At 40.0% G+C, this 26,053-nt stretch overlaps 1 protein-coding gene across 2 annotated transcripts in view; it reads left to right on the top strand.

Moving 5' to 3' along the window:
• ADAMTS5 (ADAM metallopeptidase with thrombospondin type 1 motif 5) overlaps positions 1-25,663 on the top strand; it is a 42,124-nt gene extending 16,461 nt beyond the window's left edge. For both annotated transcript variants that reach the window (XM_086631599.1, XM_009988284.2), the window contains 6 exons: positions 12,004-12,171; positions 18,216-18,499; positions 19,761-19,944; positions 20,396-20,571; positions 21,401-21,576; positions 25,090-25,663. In XM_086631599.1, coding sequence (XP_086487725.1) covers positions 12,004-12,171; positions 18,216-18,499; positions 19,761-19,944; positions 20,396-20,571; positions 21,401-21,576; positions 25,090-25,663 — 1,562 coding nt within the window. The remainder of the gene's footprint in view (positions 1-12,003; positions 12,172-18,215; positions 18,500-19,760; positions 19,945-20,395; positions 20,572-21,400; positions 21,577-25,089) is intronic.
• Positions 25,664-26,053: the final 390 nt, after the last annotated feature.

The following is a 26,053-nucleotide window of genomic DNA, read 5'->3' as shown; positions in this document are numbered from 1 at the left end:
AGAGGACCTTGTAACTTTGAATGTGATAATCCAGTTTCTCCTCAGAATAAAGGGAAGCAGTGCTAATAGCATAAATGTTATTTTTAAATCATAGCCTGTCAAGACATCCAGCCACTAATGGTAAATCTATGTATGGTTATTTTCTAGCAGGACACATGCTGCTATCAGTTTGGACAGCAGTAGATTTGCTGTCACCACAATAGTCTTTTGGATTCTTGCCTGAAATTACCAGTTCAGCTCCATGTTGTGGCATATAGATGTCTTTTTTGACTTTAAGCAACTCCTTCCTCTGTGCCTCCATAGCTATGCAGGGATATCTGCACTAGCTTAGGCACAGTACATAGACATTCTCCATGTGCTTCCCTGCTTCGCAGAGACACACAGAAATCTGGGAAAAGCATTAAAGAACCCATGATTGCTCGTAATCTCAACATTTATTTAATGTTTTTCATAGGTCAGCACTAGCATATTGCTTCTGCTTATATCCTTATTAAAATAACCAGCAGGAAACAGAATAATTAGATTCTCACTCTAATACTCTAAACTTTTGGGTTGGAGATTTTGTTGCTTTCACAGTGTTGAATTATGAGCCAACCTGTGCATCCCGTGAAGATAAGTGTGATCAAACATCACCAACAGGCACAGTCAATCAATTTGAAGTTAGATTTAACATCTCTTGTGGTATAGTCAGTACATGACAATTCCTTGTTTAGTAGCCTGATGTTGCATTTTGTGATGCAGTCATGGCCAGAAGTTTCTGCTGACTTTGGCTCTTCCTATGCTGGAGTCCCACATACTTTGGAACAAACAGCCCACCGTCATAGAATCGTAGAATGGTTAGGGTTGAAAGGGACCTCAAAGATCATCTAGTTCCAATCCCGTGCCATGGGCAGGGACACGCTCCACTACACCAGGTTGCTCAAAGCCTCATATAGGGTTTGTCATTTACAAAATCAAAGCGAGAAGAGTTCAAGAGAAAAGCAGTGGAGCTACTGCTTGTTTTATCAATAGGTAGTTTCCCAAAATCACAAAGGAAGCCTCGAGGAAAGCCAAGGATTAAACTTGTCTCTTGAGTTTCAATCTAGTCCTTAAATACAAAAGCATCCTTCCTGCAGTCTTTAAGCAGGCAAAGCTCCAGTTTAGATCAATGAGAGTTACATGGGCCTAATAACTTAAATCTTTATTCTTTCTATCACTCTTGAAGAAATGTTCTTTTTTTATTATGATTTTTTAAGAGAAGCTACAGAGAAAGCTCTGCCTTTTTGCTCAGTGGTAATTTGACCTTTTGCAAAGTTCCTATGTCTCTGTTATGCAGCCACACTGACATGCTATTACTCCATCTATCCTCCTGAGTAATACGGTTTACTGATGTTCTTTCCAAGTATTTTATTTTTAGAATATAGCTTAAAATTGCTACATGGAACTAATTAAGCCTTTGTTCATTAGTTTTCTTTTATCTTTTACATGTGACTTTAGAGAAGGGAAGGCCAAAGAGGGGCACAAAAGCAGTCTTCAAATATATTAAAAAAATTGTTGCGAAAATTTGCGTGATAAATCGTTCTCGGCGTCCACCTGGGACAGCACAAGGGGTAACGGCCTTAAATTGCAGCAAGGGAGATTTACTTTAAGCGTTAGCCAAAATCATCTAACCAGCAGGACAGTTAAGGGCAGGAATGAATTGCTTGGGGAGGCTGCGAAATCGCTCTTACTGGAGGTTCGCAGGAGCCAGCTGGCAAAAACAGCTGTGGCTTGGGGGATGCTGATCCTACGCTGGAGCGGAAGGATGCACAAGATGGTTTTTCAAGATCTCATTTTCTATGGTGATGTGAAGTTATCACGACTTCCCCCACAGCTCTGCTGCCTAGGTGAACACCTAAAATCAAAGCACTCTACAGAAACTAAAACTAGAGTAACATGTTGAATACCAAGGTTTTTTCAGCATGCTGCCATCATCACTGAGGACAAAAATACCACCAGTGCTGTCAGGAAAGCGTCGTGCTTTATTAGAGACCATAGTTTTATGTGAAGAAGCCATTTTAGAAGTGATATGCCAATCCTGGAGTCCCTACTCAGGCAGCTCACTAAAATACATCAAAATACCATTTTGCTGATTTCTGAGTGGATCGAAAGTATTTATTCAGAGCCTGAGACTGCATTTGAGTTGTAGGCCTCCGTAGAAAGAGGACCATGTCTACCATGTCTAATTTATGTAACCTTCATAGGAAACTGTATGATTCTGACCCTTCTTCAGAAAAAAACTGAAACCAAGAACAATGTATATGATACTTACCTGGTAGTCTTGCTTTTGATGCACATAGAAGAGTCAAAAAATACTCTTGTTCCATATTTTACCACATATGCTCATTTTGTATACGCTCAAAGTAACTAAATACACAGTCATCTTTTCTTTTCCACTGCTGAACGTGTAGCCCTTTGATTTCAAGGCTGTCAAGATAAAGCAGATAAAGACAAGCTTCAAGCTTGACAGGTACAAATCTTTTGTAGCCTTTCATTTCAAGGGGAATACATTGCCAAGGGCACAGAATCTCATAGGCACATGGAAGAATGGTGAAGGTTGTCTGACTTTCATATTGTGTTTCCTTCATGACAGACAAAGTTTAGGCAAATATCCAGGTAATCATAATTAGGCAGATTTGCCTTCTTAAAAAAAGCAAAAGAGAGAGCTAACACTCATCCAAGTCTTCTCTGATGACATTCATCAGGAAAATTGCTTGATTCCTTCTCTTTGAACCTTTTTCAAGTTTCTATCTAAACTTCTGCTTGCGAGAGCTCTTGAATGAAGTCGTCACGAGCATATCCCCCTTTGGTTAAGAGAAAATATGGGCAGTCAAAACTAAGGCTTCACAAGAGGGGAAGAGTGGGGCAGAAAATTTAACTGATGCTTCAAGACACAACCATCAGCTGTACAAAAGATTGCTGGTTAAAATTTGGGGTAAAAATTCTTGACTTGTCCAACAATACTTTGGTTAACTTCTAATATATATGTAATATATAATTGTTCCACCTGCAGCACACATGGTGCTTAAACCAAACCTTTTTTAGTGAAGTTGAGCCAGTTTGTATGGAACAGTGAAGACACGGAAGGGGGAAACATGAAATGTAGCAAAATTGAATCCTCAGGTTCTGAATATGCTTGAGCTTTTCTTTACCACATACTTTTAAGTCCGAATAGATTAGGGATCTTTGCCTTCTTAGCCTCTGTGAAGCAATTCTGACAGAGAAGTGAGGAGCTGGAGGGCCAAGTTCTCAAGCAAAGACTTCAGGAAGTGACTCAGACCCAGCACTAACATTGCCCAAGTTTTCAGAGGTTTTCTGGAGTTGTGCTGATCCTTGTGTACATGTAACCTCATGAAGAATTAGATTGAACAAGCACTATGCTTTGAAAAGCTGCTACGGATCCTGAAACATCATAACTTAAAGCTGAATTATTGTAGAGTGAAATATCAGTATTTCTGCAACCATAAAGGAATTGAGAATGAAACTGTGTTTTGCCTAATGTTTCAAAACAATCATTATCAAAAATTTTTTGAGAGACATGATTTAGTGGTGGACTTGGCATTGTTAGGTTTACAGTTGGACTCGATTTTAAGGGTCTTTTCCAACCAAAATAATTCTAGGATTCTATGATTCTAAAAGAAGTCCACTTCGGCTGTGCATGCCCGAACCCCCAGTCTTCCAGAACGCAGGGAAAAGCAGAGATTACTTGCCTCCTTGGCTGGTAAATACTACAGATATGATCATGTAGTTTTTGTGCAGAAAACACTTCAAGTACAGAGAGGAAGACAGAATTAACCAGTAAACAGGCAGCAGGCAGTGCAATTTTTACTTTCTTGCACTGTCTACTCTCCCAGAGTTCATTCATTTACCATGAGCCACCATTAATTATATTCTTTGTGAGTTACTCTGAGTTGGACAGATATGAAATGGGTGTCACTACGTCCGGCTCTTCCATTAAAATTAATATTTATCTTTATCTTCTACATGCCCCCTGAATTAGGATAGAAGACACAGCGTGGACCTCCAAGACCACATCTTTTTAATGATTATTCGAGTCTATGTGTACATAGGGCTTTCTGATTGTCTAGTGCACATTGCTTGGACAGAATCTTGCCTGCAAATTGTCTGTCTGAGGGGGGTGATGTATCTGTGATCTCCCACAGAAGTCTGTTACAACAAGCCATTTCAGCAGAAGTTTGTTTTGTGTAAAGTCTGCAAGACTGGTGTATGAATGTCTGATTGTGGCTTTTTTTTATGTCTGCTCCTAAAAAGAAGCTGCACTTTAGACTATTGTTTCATTCAGTCTGAAGAATTCTTTTAAGCCAGGAGTATTAAGAACTGCCTCTGGGCTGGAGATTTAAAAGAGAGAGTGATTTTTTTCTTTTAATTTTTCTTTCATAAGTGATGGATAGCAGTCAAAGAAAAGAAAACTGGAAGGAAAGTTCAAGTATGAAGAAAGAGGAATAGCCAGTTTTACATTCTATGCATGTTATTTGTAAGCTTGTGTAATTCAAAACACTTCAGTTTTATTAAAAAAAAACAGCTTTATTAATCATTGTTGCTTAGGTCCATCATTTTTTATGCAAAGTTCCAGTGACTTCAAGAGGATTTCTGAGTCATATCAGTATGCAGTTCTTAACAAGGAGCCAAGTACTCACAAGTTAGAACAACAGTATATGCAGAAAGAAACGGTTTTATTTTAAAAGTTACCATATGCAATCTTTTTTTTAGTGAAGAGGGGAGCGAGAGACTCCTGCAGAAGCTACGGGCCGGTGATTAGACCAAATAATGTTGAGCCAGGAGCTTCCTGAATCTTGATCCCGTGAGAGCCACTGACTCACTGGGTAACCTTGAGCAAATCACTTGACCTTCTTTTGTACCCCAGTCATCCCCACTGAAAATTAGGTGAAAGGCATGACCTCGCTGAAGAACACATGCTTCATCAGCGCTGAGCTTTTCTAAGAAAACAAATTCCAATGCCTGCAGCAGTTTTTGGCGAGCTGTGTCACTTTGCATGTGTCCTGTGGTCAGATCCAGTGCAAGAGCTGTGCATTGACATGCGGTTCAGTTCAAGCACTAGAGATCTGTGTATGTCTGTAAACAACGTTGTGTTTTGTTTTTTTTTTACAGAAGAAAGAGCTGCCATGATTTGTGTTTTAGCAAAAGCTGGAGTTTACTTGCTGTATGTTAGGGGTGCTTTTTGTTTTCTTTGTTCCGATACTTGAGATGCTAGCAAAAAACAAATGAGATTAGAGTAATTTTTGCATGCTGTTGACACAGACAACCTCTACAGATAGTCCATCAACATATTTTAAGAAAATTCAGAAATATCCAAACTTCTGTTTTGCTTCCCACTGCTCCTGGGAAGAAAATAGATGCAGTGCAATGTGCTTCACCGCACATGCAACATCGCTCTGATGTGCTTCTGCTTTAACAGCAAAGCTGTTTGTGTCCTGATTATTCAGAGAGGATGTTAAGTTCTTGCTGACTTCTCACAATTGCTTTAGAGAGTTGTCACCTGTTCCTACAGGGTGTAGGAATTCTTTTTGATCCCATTGTGGGTATTGTGTGCTGCAGGGCTGTAGCAGGTGTTGGCCTTCAGTAGTTCTTGGAGTAGGGAAGCTTGTGCAGTGCCAGGGATGCAGAAGTGCCGGTGAACTGAGGTCTGGGGGGCTGCTGACTCCTTCATTTCTTGCTTTGGGATCTAAACAGACTGAGCTGTGCCAGGAGCCTCTCACAGATGACGTTCCAAAATACTCTGGGGTCCGAAGTCTGCGAGTTGCCTTCACACTGCTCTCGCAGTTCGCTGGTGTGGTCACACCTTCTGGCTCCTCGCGGGGAGAGGGCAGGCAGCAGGGAACGGCTGCTGGTCCCTTCCGCCGGTTGGCCTTTTTGCCGTTTGGAGGGAACTCGCTTGCAAGAAGGCTAGCTCTTCTTCACTCGCACCAGGGCAAACCCTGCCTCCTCGCCATCTGTTTCTTTCACCGTTTTGTGCATTCCTACAGCATAACTTAACTAAACACCATCCTGCTGGTAAAATTACATTATGTCATTTTCACTCGGTGGGAACTGTCAACACCAGTAAGATGCTTCATTAAGTAGAAAACATCAGATGATCTACTAACCCATTGTCAATCAGTCATCATTTTACACAGCTGCTGGGAGTCTTTTTGTTTTCAATAGCTTGGTTCGAAGTTCATAGTTTTACAAAATGGTGCAGTGCTAAAATTGGCATAGTTTTTAAAAGCCTTCTTCATAAGATTCATATTCCTAAAGTCTTTGCTTTTGCCCAAAGCTTTCTCTGAATTGTGCTTAAATACAGGATCTCCTGAAGGATCACCTGTAACCTTTTCACTTTGCTTCTCATGAAAGCAAGCACCTCACCAGTAAATGCTAGAAACCACCCTAACTTCCTGAGCAATATGTGATATTGCCATAATATTCACATGTGCGGGGGTGTGGGGGGGAGACTTTTCAAATCGGAAGGGAAGTGTCCCTCACTTCTTGGATGCAAAAGGATGAAGGGCACGGGTGTAGAAGTACTTTGTTCCCAGATCTATGCTAAAAAGAGCATGCCTTGGCTAGGCATTAATTACCGATCACTGTGATATTTTGGTTGTTTTTCATGAAAGGCAAAAACAGTTTTAAGAGTCAGAAGTTTGTAGTGCATTTTAATCTGTTTTAAGTTTGGTCAGAATGGCTTAAAAGCGAAAGCTAGGATGGTGGGGGATTTAAGTTGTGATAAGAATTAGGAATTTTAGTTCCATAAAATTCTTTGAAAGTTGCATTCGCAGTGTTTGTAAGCCTACATAAAAAGTTAACTGGCAGACTGATATGGACAGATAGACTCCATGTATTTAATGCCATGAACAGTTCTTACCCTCACTAACATCACTAGTGGCTAATTTAGAAGCTCAAATACTGACAATCAGAATTATATCTTTTGGAAATTTTTCACTACTTACTACTTCTTTCTTTTTCATGATTTTTTTTCAATTTCTGAAAACTTTAAAAATAACAAGAGAGATTCACAAATACTTTGGGAAGTTTCTCCTCAAAAAGCTGAGGTATGCCAAGTAAGTGACTAGTTTTCGTCATGCATTAGAACAATGGCCTGATTTAATATGACAAAGTAGACATTGTTAATGAGGTATGTCCTCAGTTCACCCCATTTATCATTGTAAAGTGTAGAAGTTATGTTGCACTCTAATTAAAGGTGAAGCCAGTAGCTTGACACTTTCCAGAAGATGACCCTGTTTCAGTTTCCTGAGTTTTTGCCAAACTATTTGGATGAAATGTTCTGTGCTGAATAGTTGCCTGAGAAGCATTTCATTTTATTTATTTACTCTGAACTTCTCTGCAGAGACTGTCCAGCCATTTCTAAGAGGGATACTAATTTGCAATCATTTTATGGAAAAAAAACCTGCAGTCTCTCTCCTCAAAGCGAAGAGCTTGAAATTTGCATGCAACCTTTCTCATATCTGAAGGAATTATCTTTTTTTGTCTATATGGAGGCGAAGAAAGGAAGAAGAACAATTGCAGTCCGCAGCTCAGCAATTACATTCTCTGCAGAGTCAGAGCATCTCTCAGAGTAGAGAGAGATGGAAACGATACCACCTTTAGGCAGGGAAGCCGGGAGCAAGCTAAAGCACAGTACACTCCCTGGACTGCTCCAGGGGCATTTGTGTTGCCCAGCTGTAGGATTTCCACAGTTTGATGTGGTGCGACCACTTTGCTCTGACAGTGGGTAGTCCGAGCTGTCATATATAAATCCCACTGCAGGAGAATCAGGGGCTGAAAAATCCATGTAAGAAAGATGAAGGTGTCTTTCCAAAGCCAGGACTGATGAAGTTGGTGCAAGGAGGAATTCACACACACAAAAACTGTGTTAAAAGAATGCCATAGGTAGCAGAGAAACTCAGAGGTGTGCAAGTTGCACATTCAGAAGCATCAGCATGAGCAGGGCCTCTGCTTATCTGCACTGTGTTAAGTCTTTTATTATGTGCTCACATGGGATGTCTGTCACGTAAGATGAATAAAGTTACGAAAGGTAAAGTATGGTTACGCAAGAAAGAGATTCTCGTGTAGAGAGCAAAGTTGTATCTTAAATGGGTGGAGTGTTGCAGAGTGGTATCAGAGGGTGTCGAAGTTAAGAAACTTGAATTCTGCCCTACAAGACTGAACCCTTCACATCACAGAGTTTTGGGTAGTTCTGAGTGGTCCTGTAAAATGTTGAGCACCCAGAAAAACTAAGTTCTCAAATTGGCGGTGCGCACCCAACTGTTATTCGTATCCTACGCTGAACGTGTGTTGTACACCATGTGATGTTACTCAGCCAAACTTTTTAGAGCAATCCTCCAGCTTTTGTTATTCACCCAGAGCTGCTCAGTACCAAGTCCAATGACTTAGAAATGAAACTCCATTTCCACTGGAACAACCTCATTACCTTGTTTCACAACCATGATGCAGTGAAGTAATTTCTTGCTGTGTTACAACTATGAGCAGTCTTGGGACATTAAATACAAAAGCATTCTTCTTGCAACTTTTAAGCATACATGTTGTCTCTTGTATGCTATAGTGAAGTGATTGCTATAGTGAAGCTGAGATCTAACCAGCATGGTGTTTTCTTGCTTGCTGGGCTAATTTTTTGCAAATATTTCCGTTTAATTGATTGGTAGCATATGCATATTCAAGTGCACAAATTCAAGTAAAATGTAAGAAACTGGCTGAAACTCCTGAGCAGCTCTGCAAAGCAGAGCGTGCGCGGTCCTGATTTAAATGGGGAGCTGCACCACATACTGAGAAGTCTGTCAACAAAAGCTAGAGGATATGTCTAAAGCCCTTTCTAGTAAATGTTTGCTTAAGTTAGCAGAACACGGATGAAACATGCTACAAGGAGTAATTTAATGTCAGCAGAAAAGGGTTCTAGTTGTGTTACTGCGACGCATGTGTTGGGGTTCATTAACCTGTCAGCTCTGCTCACGGTCCTCAGACATGAGGTGTGATCTGGTGTCATTTAATGCATTAGCGTGAGTACAAGCGTAGAGATAACACTGTGTAGAACGGCAGCCAGAAATAACATCATCTTTGTGTTTCCTGAGACACTCATTGTCAGTGTCTGGGACTTTGGCAAAGCCAGAGGTAGTCCTCATTGGCACAGTAGCTGCTGATTCATTAAACGTTTCGCCTGTGACACTTCCCAGAGAATTTGTTCTATAGGTTGGAAGGGGTGGACTGATTATTTGGTTACTTTGTCAAAGAAATGTGTCTGCTTGAAATAATAATCTTATTATGCTCAATTATTTTGCTCAACATCAGCATTTGGCTTAAATAAAACAAAGATGTTGTCATCTCTTCAGAGGAAGTATTTATACAGTGCTGTATCAGATTGAATCATAGAATCATAGAATGGCATAGGCTGGAAGGGACCTTAGAGATCATCTAATCCAACCTCCCTGTCATGGGCAGGGATGCCTCTCAAGTAGATCAGGCTACTCGAGGCTCTGTCCAACTTGGCCTTGAACACCTCCAGGGAGGGGGCATTCACAACCTCTCTGGGCAATTTATTCCAAAGTCTCACCACCCTCGTACTGAAGAATTTCTTCCTGAGATCTAACCTAAATCTGTTCTCCTTCAACTTAAACCCGTTTCCCCTTGTCCTATCAGTGGACAGTCTTGTAAAAAGTCCCTCCCCAGCCTTCCTGTAGGTTCCCTTCAGGTATTGGAAGGCAGCTATTAGGTTCCCCCTAAGTCTTCTCTTTTCAAGGCTGAACAATCCCAGCTCCCGCAACCTGTCCTTGTAGCAGAGGTGCTCCAGCCCCTGGATCATCTTTGTGGTGATGATCTTCAATATTCAAGATTGAAGCTTGACATGTACCTACTGAAAGTCAGCTATATCTCAGCGCAGAATAAAAATAGCATTATTTGGCCCTTATATGATGAGTATCGCTAAAGGAAAGTGGTTTTACCTATCAGAAAAAAGTAAGCCCGAATCTTGCATATAAAACACATGAGTAATTAGACATGCCTTCAGTATGAAAGTTTGATTTATTATGTTTTTTTCAGCAATGTATTTGTTATAGAGCATTGCAATAGCAAGTAGCAACAGTAGCAACAGGGAAAGGAGTATTAACTCTCATCAGTGTTAACCGAGGTTCCTTGAATAAATTCTTACTAGCATTTATAATACTACAGGGCCTTTTATTCAAATAGTAGCTGTGTCTGAATGGTGTTGGTAAATGTGTGCACATCGGGGGAAGAGAGAAGAAAAGAGAAATGCCCTCTTCATTTTCCTTCCCACCTCCCCTCCAGTGGGGATTCAGTAGCTGCAAAAGACAGACTGGCTGTTCTCAATAATCACTGGCAGAACTGGAAGTGACAGATCAAGGTCCTCTTGTCGCTCTTCCTCGAGCTCCATCCTTAGGTCAGGCACCCAGCATCCCTGGGAGTAAGGCTGCCAGATGATACCTTGGCTTCTCTCACAGGATGGAAACCCCGATTTCTGATCTCCTGTACCCTTAACACAGACTCTGGTCAGATACAGCTACTTTCCTAATCTCAGATACAACTCAACAGTGAGTGCTGCCTCCCTCTCTTTCCTCTTGGCTTCTCCCCCAAAACAGATGAAAACAACATAACAGCAAGTTTGTATAAGGCAAATAGGTACAGTTTGCTGATTTTCTTCCTTTCCATCCTGTATTGTAGGTATTATTATTGTTACTACTATTGTGGTGCGTATTACTATGGATATCAGAATATGATATCCTGCCATCAGTGTCCCTATTTGTGTCCCTTTACAGCTAGTCTGCAGCAATTATTCCAAAACATGAAGACGATGGTGCGTAGAAGGCTTTTAGTTATTGCAGAATAATACAAAGTGTCTCTTCAGCTGCTATTTGAGGGCATCTTCTCTGCAGCGACTTTGATGGATAGTCTTTGTCCTTACCATTAAAGTACTCTTGATCTAGCCCTGGATGTCAGATTAATTATTGCCTGGCCTAGGGTGAAGACTGTGAATGTTAAGTTCAGGCTTGAGCTCCCTGGATCTGTGGTTCCCATTCAGTCTTCAAACTCTTGGATAGTAAATTGGCTGTGAAATAATCCAGTGTGGGCATGGAAATTAAAGTTAAACCTGATGTTTACGGAGGGAACAAAGTACATTGCCTGCAATCTATTATTGGTTCTCAGAGACTAGAGAAGGTGGGGATCACTGAACTACAGAAAAGGTTGCTGTCGGACTTAGAAGAACTCATCTAGCACTGGACTGAACTCCCCTGGATGTTAAGGATTTTTGCAAGTTCCATCATGTGCTGCTTTTTGTGCACATCATTTTGTGTTCTGGAGTATAAGTATCTAATACCATATAGAGTTAAAAATAAAACCCAGCAAAATTAAAACCCTAACCAAAACAATTCTATAAAGCACCCTCCTACAAAACAAGACTCTCTACACGGAAGAGATAACATTATTGGTAACATTATTCCGGTTGTTTGATGTATTATAGAGGGTACTCACACTTCAGCATGGATTGCACTTTTAAGAATTTACATGCAGTTTGTTTAGTTGCTCCGTAAAGACTAGCATTTTTGTCCATTTAGAAGAATATTGTAGCACCTTTCTAGACAGTTGCAGAACATCTTTACAGAGTCAAGTATTAGTCTTTCTTGCTGAAGATTATTTGGAAAAACAGTAAGAACTAAATCGTTGGCTAATATAAATGAGTATAGTTCACTTTAGTCTTCATCGGGTTTCAATTAGCACAGTCCCATGTCATGCCAGCCGATGGCATTGCTTCCTTGTTATATGTAATGGTATAAACTGTCACAGCTTTTTTTGTCTTCAGGCAGAGGTACCACGTTTCAAGTGGCCTGCTTTGGGTCACAATTTGAAAATGAGTTATATAATTCATTTTACCTTGACTGAGCTCCAGCTGGTAGAGACTGTTAGATAGTAATATCGTTTCATTTATTTGTTTCATTTCTATAGGGCACTTGCTTGGGCTTTCCCACGATGACTCCAAATTTTGTGAGGAGAACTTTGGCTCCATGGAAGATAAGCGCCTAATGTCCTCCATTTTGACTAGCATCGATGCTTCAAAGCCCTGGTCCAAATGCACTTCGGCTACTATAACTGAATTTTTCGATGACGGTCATGGTATGTGTTGTCACACTTTGCGTCGGCTACATGTTAGTGTTTGCTGTGATGCATTTTTTGAATAAGAACATTTTATATTCTCTTTTTCGTTCCTTGCTTGTCTTCCTTGCAAAACAAGGCAAAGGTCTAAAGGGCTGGCAGAGTCCCACCCCCCTTTGCATGGTTCATATGAAAGAGAAAAGCAAGAGTTGATGGAGTGTGTGTTGGCGATAATTTGATTTGGAACATAGTGGTTTTTTTAAGCATGGAATTATTCTTGTCTTCCTAAATGCCACAGATATGAGCTCAGAGAGTACTTTAAACAGGGGACACAAGGCAATGCTTTTCCTCATAGAAATTAAAATGGTATTGTTTACTTAGTGTTAGACTGCAGATATGAGCAGAGTGTATCTGTTCTTGTTATCATTAATGACATTTATATGTTTATAATACCATTATATTTATTCAGTTTATAATGCCATTGTATTTATTATGTTTATGTAGAGGGGCTGTAAGCAAGAATTAAGGCTCCTCTGTGCTGTTTGTGATAAAAGAGTACTTCTGCCCCAGGAGCTTACCTTCCAAGTCATATAACTAATATTTGTTAAATATGTTACTTACCCTTTGGAGAATAAGTGCAAAACTTTCATTTTCCAAAAGTAGTAATAAAAAAGCATAGTCTTCACTCTTTAATGAGTTTTAAAGTCTTCGTTGTGCTCCCAAAGCAACTACAGTTCTTAAACAAACCATTCAAATTCCAAAATGCTGAGATAAAAATGACATAATTGAGTGAATGGATCAAGTTGTTATGGTAACTGAAATGCTTATGGATAATAAGTATGGTATGTTTGCTGAATGTAAAGGTTTTTTTTCTTTTAAATATTTTGTTGGCTAATTTCAGTGCTCTCTGAAATATTTTCTCCTGTTTTCCCCTATTGGAGAATGACTTCATTTTTCTCTCAATTTTATTAGATTCATTAATCTGTGCTGTCCTGGTTTATGGTCCATATCGCTTTGGCATTGACTTAATTTTACCAAGTTAGTTTCCACATATGAAGAGAACTTTTCAAGTTTAGTTACTGAGGTACAGTACAGTTCACTAGGGTTAAAAAAAAGGGACCTCCCTTGCCATCCAGGTATATGACCTCTTAGAGAGCGCACGGAACTCTGAACTACGGTTCCTCTTCTGTTCCTCTCCTGCTGCAGGCGAGTAGAAAGGTTGGTTGTTCTAATTTTTTCCTGTTTTTTGTGTCCTGACTTCTCCTCCTTGCTATGCATTTGGCTAGCTACTTTCTCCAACAATAAAGAAAGCAAAGAGACCATTTCCCCCACCCACCTCACCTTTGGCTTGTTTGTACCTAGGGGATGCTTGAAATTTGGAACCTTATCCATGAGCTAGATCCAATCTCAGTATGGAAGTGAGGAGGGGCTGTAACAATCAGTCCTGCAGGTCTAAGAATATACATCTGCCATTTTTTTTCAGTTAAAGTAGGTAGGAGCTTCAGATCCTTCAGAGCTGCTTTATGGTCTCCTTGTTCAGCATGAGTGCTGTTTTCCTGTACACGACATTTATCAGTCCTCAACTGCTGCTGCTTTTCACAAAGTCACGTATTCTTTGCTGCATGTGAAGGGCTTAGGATCTCTCAGCCTGTTAACGCATGGGTTAGGGTACACTGCCCTTTCTAATACTCATGAGTAGTTACCACTTGGGCATGTAGTCTCAAAGAGTTATCAACATGATGAAATAATTCACAGAAAATTTGAACCTCTCGCCATAGAGGTCCATAGTCCTCTGGGAATCAATTTTATTAGTGATGCTATTGGCGTGATCTCAAATATAAAATATTTAGGGAATCTCTTTTCTTGATAGATCAGGCCTTCAGAGACCTTTTCTGAGTAAGTCTTCCTTTTCTGTTGAAGTTTATCATTTTTTAGTTATTTATATTAAATCAAAGATTTGTCTTAATAGAACATAAACACTATCTATGAAGTAAAAATGGAAGTCAATTATTTAAATTGCGTTTTCTTCAAATTATTGTGCTGAATGGGCAGGCATTATTTTAGGAAGGAAACTTCTGGTTTGATTTTCTTCTTCCAGCCAGTGAACGAATCTATAGCTCCATAATTCCTATTTGTAATGTATACTGAGTGTATCAGAAACCACAGAATCCTAGTAGAGCATGATGCTGCTTTGGCGTGGTAGTAAACCAGTGCAAAGATGCCATATTTCCATGTTTCCTTCACAATAAGCATCTGTCTGCTTTTTGGGTCGCTCATTTTTTTCCTTAGCTGGGGCAGATGTACTGTTGTGTAGTTGCAGTGTTTTCCTTCCCTTTTTGCTTTCAATAAAGTGATCCTCTGCAATGTTCCCATAGAAAGAAGAAAATCCTCTCTCTCTCTCAAGTGTTGCTAGGTAAGGGAAAAAAAACCTTAACCATTCAGGTGTAATTTTGAGCAGTGCTGCAGGCATAACGTGGATGAGGAAAGCAGAAAATAGCAGTTGCAATGAAAGAATACAGATATTCCTATGCCAGGCTTTCCTTCAGGATATTTGTGACCAGATGTTGCAGCGTCACAGGAAGCTTAAAGTGGGAAGCACTGAACAAGAGGAGATTCTTCCATTCTGTGATAGGCAGCATAAGCAGTTTGCACCGGGCTTTTGGTCTGAACATGAGCTTATGAATTGTGCTCTGTGACAAACAGGGCATGGCCATATTGGTGTGGGGAAATAAGTAAAGTGCCTCATCTGCTGCTCCTTATGGCTAAGCATAATGAAATGTGAATGAAGTCCAGAAGTTTGGATCTGCAAGGGTATTGTACTACAGAAGAACAGTCAAAGTCTTATTAAAGTTTTAAGTTTTAGATTTAGATTCAGATCTTTAGATTTAGATGTTTACTCCATACTGCTGTAACAGCAAACATCACAGTCTTGACCCTCTAATTCATTAACATCATTTTGTCAAGTATCGATGTTCCTATTTTCTAAATTTGGAAAGTGAAGTTGGGGAGCAGACTTATCTTATAAAAATGTGGGTATTTGCTATGTAGGTAGCTACTCCTAAAGTGGGTATTTAAGTTCCCATCATAGTGCAGAGGGGTCTAATCAATGAGATCAGTGGTTTGACTGATCTCATGAGTTGCATTAGTGGTGCTGAATTACACCATAAACTCGTTCGCCCCCGTAGTGAAACATCTGACAGCTGCCTGAACTGCAGACACCAGCATTACATACAGTTAAAGTCAGCGAAATAAATCCCAATGTAAACGTCTTGTCCAAGGTCAATCAGGAGGTCTGGGCAGGATCAAGGTGCTGACTCCCTGTCTCCCGAGGCCTGCTCTGAGAACTATAAACATCATCACCATGATATCACCATTTGTTTTACACTCATGAGATGACCTCAGACAGCAGTTTGACAGTTAGGAAGAAAAGGCTCAGTTAGTGTCCAGAAGGCAGTGACATTTATTTCTGTCTGCTTTTAGCCAACCCTTTCCTAAGGCACTAATTGCCTTTATTGTCATGCCAACCACCACACTGTGGTATGATTGCTTGCAATTTATTGTGTTTAGCCAGAGTGCTTGGTGCCCTGTGCAACCTGAAAAAAAGGGCTATTTCTGTTTTAATTAGTTTATACCCCGGTTATCTGCTTCCTGCACAGATCTTACTCTTTTTTTCCCAAGATATATCACACGTAAGTTGAGGCGAGATAACGAGATGACTTAATTAACACTGTCATCAGACAAGAACGTTGCTTTATTCCAGAGCACACAGATGTACTTTGGTACTCAGGATAAAAAAATGAGAATAGCAGTATATCCATGCTCAGTTTGATGTTGTAATGTAACATAGTGAATTGAAGCCCTCTCTGCCCTCTCAACCAGAAGGCCCAGGGCAAACCATTCTCCAACTTTTTAACTGTGTTTTCTGACCATTACAAGTAGGAGGTTGGGCCAGCTGGTGGTAAAAACACCTGCACTTCGTTGCAACTTGTCTAAACATAGATTACCACTGCTACTATCTATAAATGTAAAGACTTTTTTGTTTTGTTTTGTTTTCCCTTGTGGGGAATCCTTAGGGGCCTTTCCTATCTTCAGTTTTGAATTTATCATGTGAGGTCAGCTGGAACACCTGGCTTTATAGACATGATACATGTTTCCTCAGAGCAGTATGGGTTAAGGAGAGCTTTGAATCTCATTCCTCTCTATTCTGAAGGGGAAAAAATGCTATATTTTCTATGTAAGCTTGTGAAACCTGTTTGTTATTCACATGTGAAAGATACTCAAACAGGTGTTAACTAAAATGATTGACAGACCAAATACATGCAAGGATATGGCCTTTTCTTTCTTTTTTTCTCTATATTTCCAGTTGTGTTAATAATGGTAGATCTCAGTGATGGGCAGCAGTGTCTGTCATGAAATGAAGTGTTATTATGATGTTTTAAAATACTGAATAACAGTTGCACTTCGGAGTGCACTACTACTGTAGTGTATGCTAGTGAATGTGGACACGGTAGTGCCTTCCCATCACCACCCCAACACTGTACTAGCTTCCTCTCTCATCACAAGGTATATGAAGTAGGATTTTTGTGTATTTTTGACAGCAACTTTTGCCAATTATATCCTTTTCAGAAACTCGAGAAAAAAAATCTGTGCTTCCTCACTCCTCAACATGTCTCTAATATTTTACACTACAACAGGCTTTGAACGCTAGAGTACATGTAATTATCTTTATCTCATGGCACTCAGCTTGCCAGTTAGCTTTGACACACCTTGTCTTCATTTAAAAAGTCAGCATAATCCAGATTAAAGACAATGCTAGGGTAAATCAAGGTCAGCAAAGAACAAACTGAACAAGTTTAACAAGAGAGAGAGTTTTTTGATAGTAAGTGATGATGCAGAGGGAATTTTTGGCTGATTTGGTTAGTATGCCGTAGTCTTTAGAGGAAAGAAAGAACAGTTCCTGTAAGTGCGTGTTCTGGAGGGAGAACTCAGGACATTGAGAGATGGGGTATTTGATTTCTTTAAATTCACTGCCATAGCCTGAAATTCTATTTCATTTTGTGTAAATAGTGAGATTTTAACAGATAGCTTTTTTTACCCATAATCTAACTGAAGAATACTGGTGTAGGTTCCAAAGTGAGGTAAATTGTGTAAGTTATTTTGGCCAAGGGTAAGTGAACCTTGTCCGGACCACATATCTCTTTCATGAAGCATAGAAGAGATTACTGAATAAATGGTTCTGCATGTCAATAGGTAAGTTTTTCAATAGTGAAAAAACCCAAACCTATCAGTAGATCCTCTAGAACATAAATGTGAATTCTCATTTTTAGAGTGTGCCAGACAAATCTTGACCTCTGCAATATATCTCAAAACATATATACAATTCTTTAAGTTTATGCTATTTTTTCTTTTCTTTCTGGTATTTATGTATTTATGTATGTAATGGATAGCTTGCTTCCAACTAATGCCAGAAGTAGCCAAGTATCATTCCTCACAAGGAAAGCCTAGTCCAGATTTACTGCCAACATTAGTTTTGATATGCAGCTTATATTTTTCCATTTTTCCTTTGATCTGTTGGGGTTTTCTCCTTTTTTAAAAAAAAAAAAAAAAGTGCCACATTGGCTACAAGTCCAGTTTTTGTGATTTTTCTGACATCCCTTTAGAAGCTTTACCATTTGTGACATTCTGTCTCAAAATTCAAATGACAACTTTGCTTACCATGCCATGACTCTTGATCATTCCTTAAATCACAAACTGATAAATAAGCGTGGAATGTGTTCAGAGTCAGTTCAAATAAAGGAAAACAGAATGAAAGGCCAAAGGGACCTGAGTAAAACTCATTTACACCTTGGACTGGAAATAGACAGCTCGACACCTGGTGCGCTGCTGGGTGGGAACACAGTATGACCTTGTCCAAAACCTGATGATGCTTCATCCTTTCTGTTCAGGTCAGCATCCTTTGGATGAGGTTCGCTGTCATTATCGATCTGCCTAACTTGAATGACAGATTTGCAGCACTGCAGAGAAAACTGGGAAATGAGTAGTAATAGGTTGATTTGTTCTTTTAGGTAACTGTTTGCTGGACCAACCGAGAAAGCAGATCCTGGGCCCCGAGGAGCTCCCGGGACAAACCTATGATGCCATCCGTCAGTGCAAACTGGCGTTTGGGTCGGAATACACGGTGTGTCCCGGCATGGATGTGTGCTCTCGCCTCTGGTGTGCGGTTGTGCGCCAAGGTCAGATGGTGTGTCTGACGAAGAAGCTGCCTGCTGTGGAGGGAACACCATGTGGAAAAGGGAGGATCTGCCTCCAGGGGAAATGCGTTGACAAAACCAAGAAGAAATACTACTCAGTAAGTTACTAGCTGTGACCCTGGGGGATTCTAGAAGGCACGATCCTCAAAGGCGCTGATTTTTGTGGGAGTGAAAGGGACTCTGTGGAAGTCGGATTGAAATCTGCCTTATTTTCTAGCATGTAATTGGAATGTTGTTGGTGAGGGATATAGGAAGAACGCTGCTGAGTTTCAGGAAGCGTGTTTTCTTCTTAAGTATGAAAGCCTTCATTCCTGGAAAACTAGGGGCACTCCTTCAGGGTAGAGGGTTTGCCCATTCGGTAGGTCAGGTCTCAGGACATACGGAAAGACTGTCAAGGACCTATTCTTAGCTTCCTAACTTCTTGGCAATGGACTGCGAGTTAAATGAAAACTGTAAATTTAATTTACAGTCCTTACCCGAAAGGCCCCAGGGCCTAACTCTAGTGAAGAGAAAGACTGATGAAGTTCATCCTCAATATAATTTCTGGAGCAGAAAGGTTTGTACCTCCAGTGACACAGTCCCCTCTGTCAGCTTTATACATCTGAAGAGTCCCCAGGCTTTTGAGAACTGTCAGCTGCACAGTTCAGCTACTTCTAAATTAACTGGGTGGATAGTAGCACTGCTCCTTCTCCTGTACCCACAGGAGAGGTACGGACTTGTAGAGCTTTGTGAAGATATTTGCAAACTATGTGGGTCCTTCTAATCAAGCTACAGCCCTTATAACACCATTTTTTATCGAATTATATACTACTTCATGCAATACCTGGAAGTGGTTGTAATGCTCTTTTTAGGGATCCAAATTAGTGGAGTTGCAAACTATATCTGACAACTCCATCTCTTACTGGTAATTCAGAGCCATACCTACACATCACAGTAATTGCATTTAATTAATCACAGATTATCCTTATGAATGTATCTTGTGAGCCGAATCCCCTGGATCTAGCTTAAGGGAGCCTGTTGGTGGGAATAGCAAAAAAACAGAGAGCAGCACATGAGAGTGTGGACACTACTTCTGGTGCATGTTTGTCTTTCATGAGACAGGCTGAAGGTGGCTGTGCAGAGCAAGGCCTAGTATTGCCCTTGCACGCACGGCGCCAAATGAGATGTCATCAATGTGCAGATAAAAGACAGATGTTAACTCTGCCGAGAGAAAGAAGGCTCCTAGGAGCTGTTACCCCTGACTAAAATAACCAAGGAATCACCTTCAGTTGAGGAAAACATTGGCAGTGCCTTCGAGATGTAACACCTTTATTCACACATGGATGATGTCCTTACCTGCCACTGTTCCGTATATTTCAGGCTTCAAGCCATGGCAACTGGGGGGCCTGGGGACCTTGGGGACAGTGCTCCCGTACCTGTGGCGGAGGAGTTCAGTTTGCTTATCGTCACTGCAATAACCCGGCTCCTAGGAACAACGGCCGGTACTGCACCGGCAAGAGGGCCATCTACCGCTCCTGCAACGTCGCACCCTGCCCAGCAAATGGTAAGTGCCTTTGTGCCAAAGTGCCTTCGTGCTCCAGCCTCTATGCTCATAGACAGTAAATACTGAACATCTAGGGAGAAAGGAAACAGCAAAGGTCCATTGTAGTTTCTCCAAAATGTCTTTACCAAGGCAAGACGTTCATCATGAATACAATTCTGTAATTCTTCCCCCATCCCCACCCTGATGCTGTACAGAAAGGATGCTTGAATGAAAAGACATTTCAGTCCTGGAAAATGAACCGTAATGCAAACTCTAGTCCTTTAATGCTTGTTATGTCATGGGAAGATTTCCAAGCTAAAATAGTTGAAGGATTTGAAGGCCAGTTCTAAGTAAAGAGTTGAAGTGACATAACTTAAAAATTATGTAAAAAAGAAATTGGAATAATAGATGGGCATAATGATATTTGCAGTGTGGTCTGAAATAGTCACTAATGATGTGAATAATTCTACAGCCAAATCTTTTCGACAAGAGCAGTGTGAAGCAAGGAATGGCTATCAGTCTGATGCAAAGGGTGTCAAGACATTTGTCGAATGGGTCCCCAAGTATGCTGGAGTACTTCCCGGAGACGTTTGCAAGCTCACCTGCCGAGCCAAAGGAACTGGCTACTATGTAGTATTTTCTCAGAAGGTAACGGCATCTCCAGTGATGATTTCATGCTCCAGTTCAGAAGTGTCCTGTATCTTAGGAATCTTTCCCTACAACAAGGGAAAAGAAGTTAATCATATGATTCAAAGATTTAACTGTGTGATTAGATTTAATGGCTTGATCCACTGGTTATACATTAGGACCAGAATTGGCATCTAAAATGAGATAAGTTTTTCCACATCTCAATATGTGGATTCATGAAAAATATGGACCTCTTAGTGTGCTCTGCATTAGCTTGTTTTCAGTAGTGGATGAAGGGGTTTCTGCCTGGAGAGTCATCTGTCAATCTGGGGTTTTCTGGAGGAGAAAGAGTACTGTGAGTAATAGAATAAGTTTTACCCTGAATTATGTTAAGGGAGTCCAGAGTGACTCCTACCGAGCCAATTAATATAGAATAATTAGCCGATTAGTATAGATGTGACTTGTGGTCAGTTTGTTGTATCAGATGCAATTCGAACTGAAATGTCTCCCATGCTTATACTTGTAGTTTTCTGCCTCTGTTACGAAGGTAACATTTAGATGTGGATAGCTCAAATGCAAGGCTATCTACAAGTACTTTTATTGTTATTATTAATAAGCTGCGAGATCATCGTTAAAGCCAGGGTCATTTTAGTGTCTTACAGGGGAGTTTTCTGTCGTTGCTTTCAGTCCTTTGCTAAATTTCATCTGCTTTTTTGTGCTGGGAATGTTAGAGAAACTCCGTCTGGTCTGTCAGGGTAGGCACTGTGTTCTGAGTAGGCTTTGCCAGTCGGATTCACAAAAGCAAATCTTTTCCATGGTGGTTTTAACTAACGGCCATTTGATTGCCTAGGTAACTGATGGTACCGAGTGTCGACCGTACAGTAATTCAGTCTGTGTCCGGGGAAAATGCATCCGAACTGGTTGCGATGGCATCATCGGTTCAAAGCTCCAGTTTGACAAATGCGGGGTGTGTGGAGGAGACAATTCCAGCTGCACAAAAGTCATGGGAACCTTTACCAAAAAGAGGTATTGATCTTGATTATTAGTAAATCTATCTTGTTGTGCAAATAGTAACTCTGCTATGTGCTTGCTTGCTTTCTGTCTCTAAATGCAATTTACTTTCATAGGAAGATTGAGCAAAAAAGTATATTGCCTGTGCTTTATTGCACTTTCCAGATGTTAACAGCTGGCCTCTTAACAAAACTGACAAATAATCAACTGGCGAAACACTGTACCCACTTAATTTCTGACACAAAGTGCCAGCGGTACAGATGAGCACCTCATTCATAAATAGGAAGTGTGCCTAGAATAAAGCATGGCGTCTTGTGCTACTGGCTAATTTTGCTGGTCAGATGGTTTGTGGTTTCTAGAGGAGAGAGGAAAGGGAACAGAGGAGTGAATCAGAAAGTTGTTGGGATAAAAATGATCTGGGTATCTGAAACTCTGCATTTCCCAGCTGATGCTGTGTTAGAAGGGCACATGGTGAGAATGTGTTTCATCTCATCTAACTTTAAATGACAATGAGGACATCCCACCTGATTTAGTGACACAGATTCTTTGTGTAGTTAGTGGAGAGAAGCAGATAGCATTAGAGCACAGCTGTAAAAGTCTTTCTTAATAGCTGAGAGGCATTATACCCTAAAAATGCCTTTTCACGCTGCTAAGTGTATGTGGAGCTTAGATGACTAGATGGGATGTCAGAAGTAAACGTAGGCGTAACCATGACATTTGTTATATCCCCTCATGTCCATTGGCATAGTATTGATCTCCAGATGGAATTTTTTTAAGTCAAAATATTTATAGCAGTTATCCATAAGACATTTTTCTGTCAGAGTTCAGCTTTTAACTATAATAAAACTTAGTACAAGTAAAATAAAGGGAAACGCCCCCATGGTTTTCTCTGGCCACATTGAGGGCAGCAGTAAGCTTTATACTGAGATACCAATGTCAAGTAAGTCTGCTTTCTGTCTGAACTCTTATTTCCCTCCCTCTTCAAGTCTTGAGATTCATAGAAAAATTAGGATTTTTAATTATCATTTATATAGATTCCCAGGTCTCAAAGGACTGCTGTAGTGATCTACTCTTAGAAACTTTCAATTGACAATTTCTACTCAGTATCTATGACTGCGTTAAGTGTACTATCTTTTAAAAATGTACATAAACTTGATTTTGTTTTATCTTCCAAATTCTTACATAGCATATGAAAGCTACGAGAAGTTGAAATCTGACTCCTGAAATGACCTTTCATTTCTATACATTTTGACATACTGATTAATAGCAGTCAAAAATGGCTTTGAGAGTGAATTTGTTCTAAAAATAAACATAACTAATCTTCTTCCTTGTAAACCAATGATTACTTACCTAAGGATGCCAAAACACCTCTGCCAAAAAGAGTGACTTTCTGTCCAGATTAGTAATTATATAAACCAAATCTTTTCCAATTTGTAAATATTGAAATGTCTGGAATGTCTAAGTGAAGAAGACAGTATTGAGATATACTTCATGGGAATCAGTAATGATCCTTGTGCTGGAATCCAGGCTCCAGCAAAAACATAAAAGGGACTCCATGAACTCCATGGATTTCAGTGAGGCCAGATTTGTAGCATAGTTATACTTAGAGAGATTGTTACAATTATTCCTATGAAGTTACCGTCTTACTCCTCAAGTCATGCTTTTAACTGAAATGAGACTGATCAGAGAGTAAAATATTAATTCAACCTCAATGTATTCGAAAAGTTGCCCCATTTAGAAAGTAATAGTCAACTTATACGTAACAAGTATGTTCTACCTTGATTTTGATTGAATTTTGGAGTGACGAGGATTTATTTTCTACTGGAAATATTGTTTGAGACAATTTCCTTATGCAAGTAATTGACTTTAAAATAAACCCTTCATTAAAATAATGAAATCTTAATTGTCTGTAAACTGTTTTTACACACAAAAGGGCAGGAACTGTAGTAAAATTATCTTTTCCCCACTGGAAAGTAGCAGCTCCTACATTGCTGTCCATTAGAAACCAAACCGTACATTAAATGTACAGGGAAGCTATTAAATCTACAAGGGGAACTAGTATTTCCCATTGCAGACAATTGCCGTAACATTTGTTTGTACTTTTTTCTTTTAAAGCAGTCAAAACATAATCTGGAAAACTTGCTTCCTTGAAACTTTTTTTAAAAGGCTCTAAAGCCAAATTGTCAGAAGTTGAGAAAGAGGAGAACTGAGGCTGCACGTGCTTCTTTGCAGCCGTGGAGTGTTACAGTTCTTTGTGCAGATGACTTGAATTCTCCAGCATTGCTTTTAGTTTTTGCACAAATGGTTTTGTAACTGTAATAACATGTTTTAACAGAATTATTTTGGCAACTGTTATGTAAAAATATTTGTGCAGTGCTGTAGAGCAGAGTGCCCCCCTGTTTTTCGCACCATATTCCTTCAGCTTTATGGAGGTGCTAAATCAATAGAGTTTTAGTCGTTGTCCCATAACTGCTGCAAATAGCAGGGGAACAGCACAAGCGTTTAATCTGTAGTCTGTGCAGTCTCTTCATGTGCAGCCAAAAATTCCCAAAATTAGCAGTCTGTTCTTTAGAACAATCCCAAAGGAGACTCCTTCATTTTTATATATTTTTAGTGTATTTTCTCATTCTTTTTTTTTAAAAAAGTTTCAGCACTAAACTTTTCAGATACAAGATACTTGCAGAATGGTTTTGTCACAGGTTTAGAAATGAAAATACATGTTTCCGAAGTCCAGGTGGCATCTTATAGCTGTGTATAGTCTTTAGATTTTTTTCTATATATCCGTAAAGTTAAAATAAATAACATACTTGAGATAGTGATAAGTTCCAGCACACTTGCAGGTTTCGAATGCTTGTCACTTTCAGTAGAAGAGTTAAATATCTTTTTCTAAATCTGAATTAAGATACTTTATAAGTAGCAACAGAAGGAAGTCTGTGATGGTACAAATTGAACATTTGGGTGCCCCTCATATTAGACACTTGACAATTAATCTTCGTCTTTATGAATTTCAAAGTAAACAAATTTTTTCTCAGTGATCAAGATTATTTTTAAAAGTTCCCAAGGTACCTCTACCCAGCTGTTACTCAGCTCATGCTTTCCTTAATCATCATTATAGCAAAGACAGCAAGAAACAGCTGTAACCAATGCATATCTCATTATCTTTTCCTTGGCAGGCAAAGCACGCATCATATTTCATATCTCCCACCCTTTGCTGAAATGTATAAGCTATCTGTTATTTTTCATTCCTCTTGTATCTGACTCACGTAAAATTGTTACTAAAGCTAAAGATTAAGCAATTTGAAATAAGCGCAGTAGAAATTTCTTCAAGAACTTAAAGAACAATACAGTAGACAAACAGTGGAACCTGGTTAAATTAATCTTAGATGAGCCTCAAGCCAGATGGATTCAGGGCCTGAACTAAAACGAAGCAAGATGTGTCATGCCAGTGACTTCATCAGGCATTGCAGTAAGACTTGAGGCTTATTTCACGCTAGCTACTGAATGCTTTTGTTTTTTCCCTTCGTTCAGCAAGGGCTACACAGATGTAGTGAAAATCCCGGAAGGGGCAACCCACATCAAAGTTCGGCAGTTCAAGACTAAGGACCAGAGCAGGTTCACCGCCTACCTGGCCCTGAAAAAGAAAAACGGTGAGTACCTTGTCAATGGAAAATACATGATCTCCACTTCAGAAACAATCATTGACATCAACGGGACTGTCATGAACTACAGCGGCTGGAGTCACAAAGATGATTTCTTGCACGCCATGGGACACTCTGCCACAAAAGAGGTTCTTATTGTGCAGATACTTGCGACTGATCCAACTCAACCAGTGGATGTCCGCTATAGTTTCTTCGTGCCGAAGAAGCAAGGGCAAATGACTAACTCCGTCACCAGCAGTGGCAGCGGCGGCAGCAAAATAACTCCACAGCTCACGCAACCCCGCTGGGTTACGGGGCCGTGGCTTTCTTGTTCTCGAACATGCGACACAGGATGGCACACCAGGACTGTCCAGTGCAAAGACGGGCATGGAAAATTGGCTAAGGGATGTCTTCTCTCTCAGAGACCGTCAGCATTTAAACAGTGCTTGTTGAAAAAGTGTTAACCTGTGGTTTCAATCTTCTTTAAAAGAGGTTTGATTAAGCCATTGTTGACATACTGGTATTAGGTCGGCCCAGACAGAGAGAAGCAAAGGCTTCAATGTACTCTTGCATACAGTCTCAAATTATGGGCAGAATCTGCCTATTTGGACCAAATGAAGATGTGCACTGCTTTAAATAATAGTAGGGTGATCTTAATATGTCAAAAAAGTAAGCATTAAAGTTGTTATAAGCCCTCTGTGTCTGCAAAATATAAAATAAAGTAATGCAAAAGAAGAAAAACTAGTGAATGGAGGATCCTGAGATATCTGAAGGTAACAGAATCATCTCCCCTTTTTCACCTACCTCTAATACAGTATGTCCTTAGAAAACATCACATGTACTCATGATACCAC

This window comes from Tauraco erythrolophus, chromosome 1 (assembly GCF_009769465.1).
Source record: "Tauraco erythrolophus isolate bTauEry1 chromosome 1, bTauEry1.pri, whole genome shotgun sequence".
Lineage (NCBI taxonomy): Eukaryota > Metazoa > Chordata > Aves > Musophagiformes > Musophagidae > Tauraco > Tauraco erythrolophus.
The sequence above is the reverse complement of the archived record's forward strand: the minus strand, read 5'-3'. Positions and strand labels throughout refer to the sequence as shown.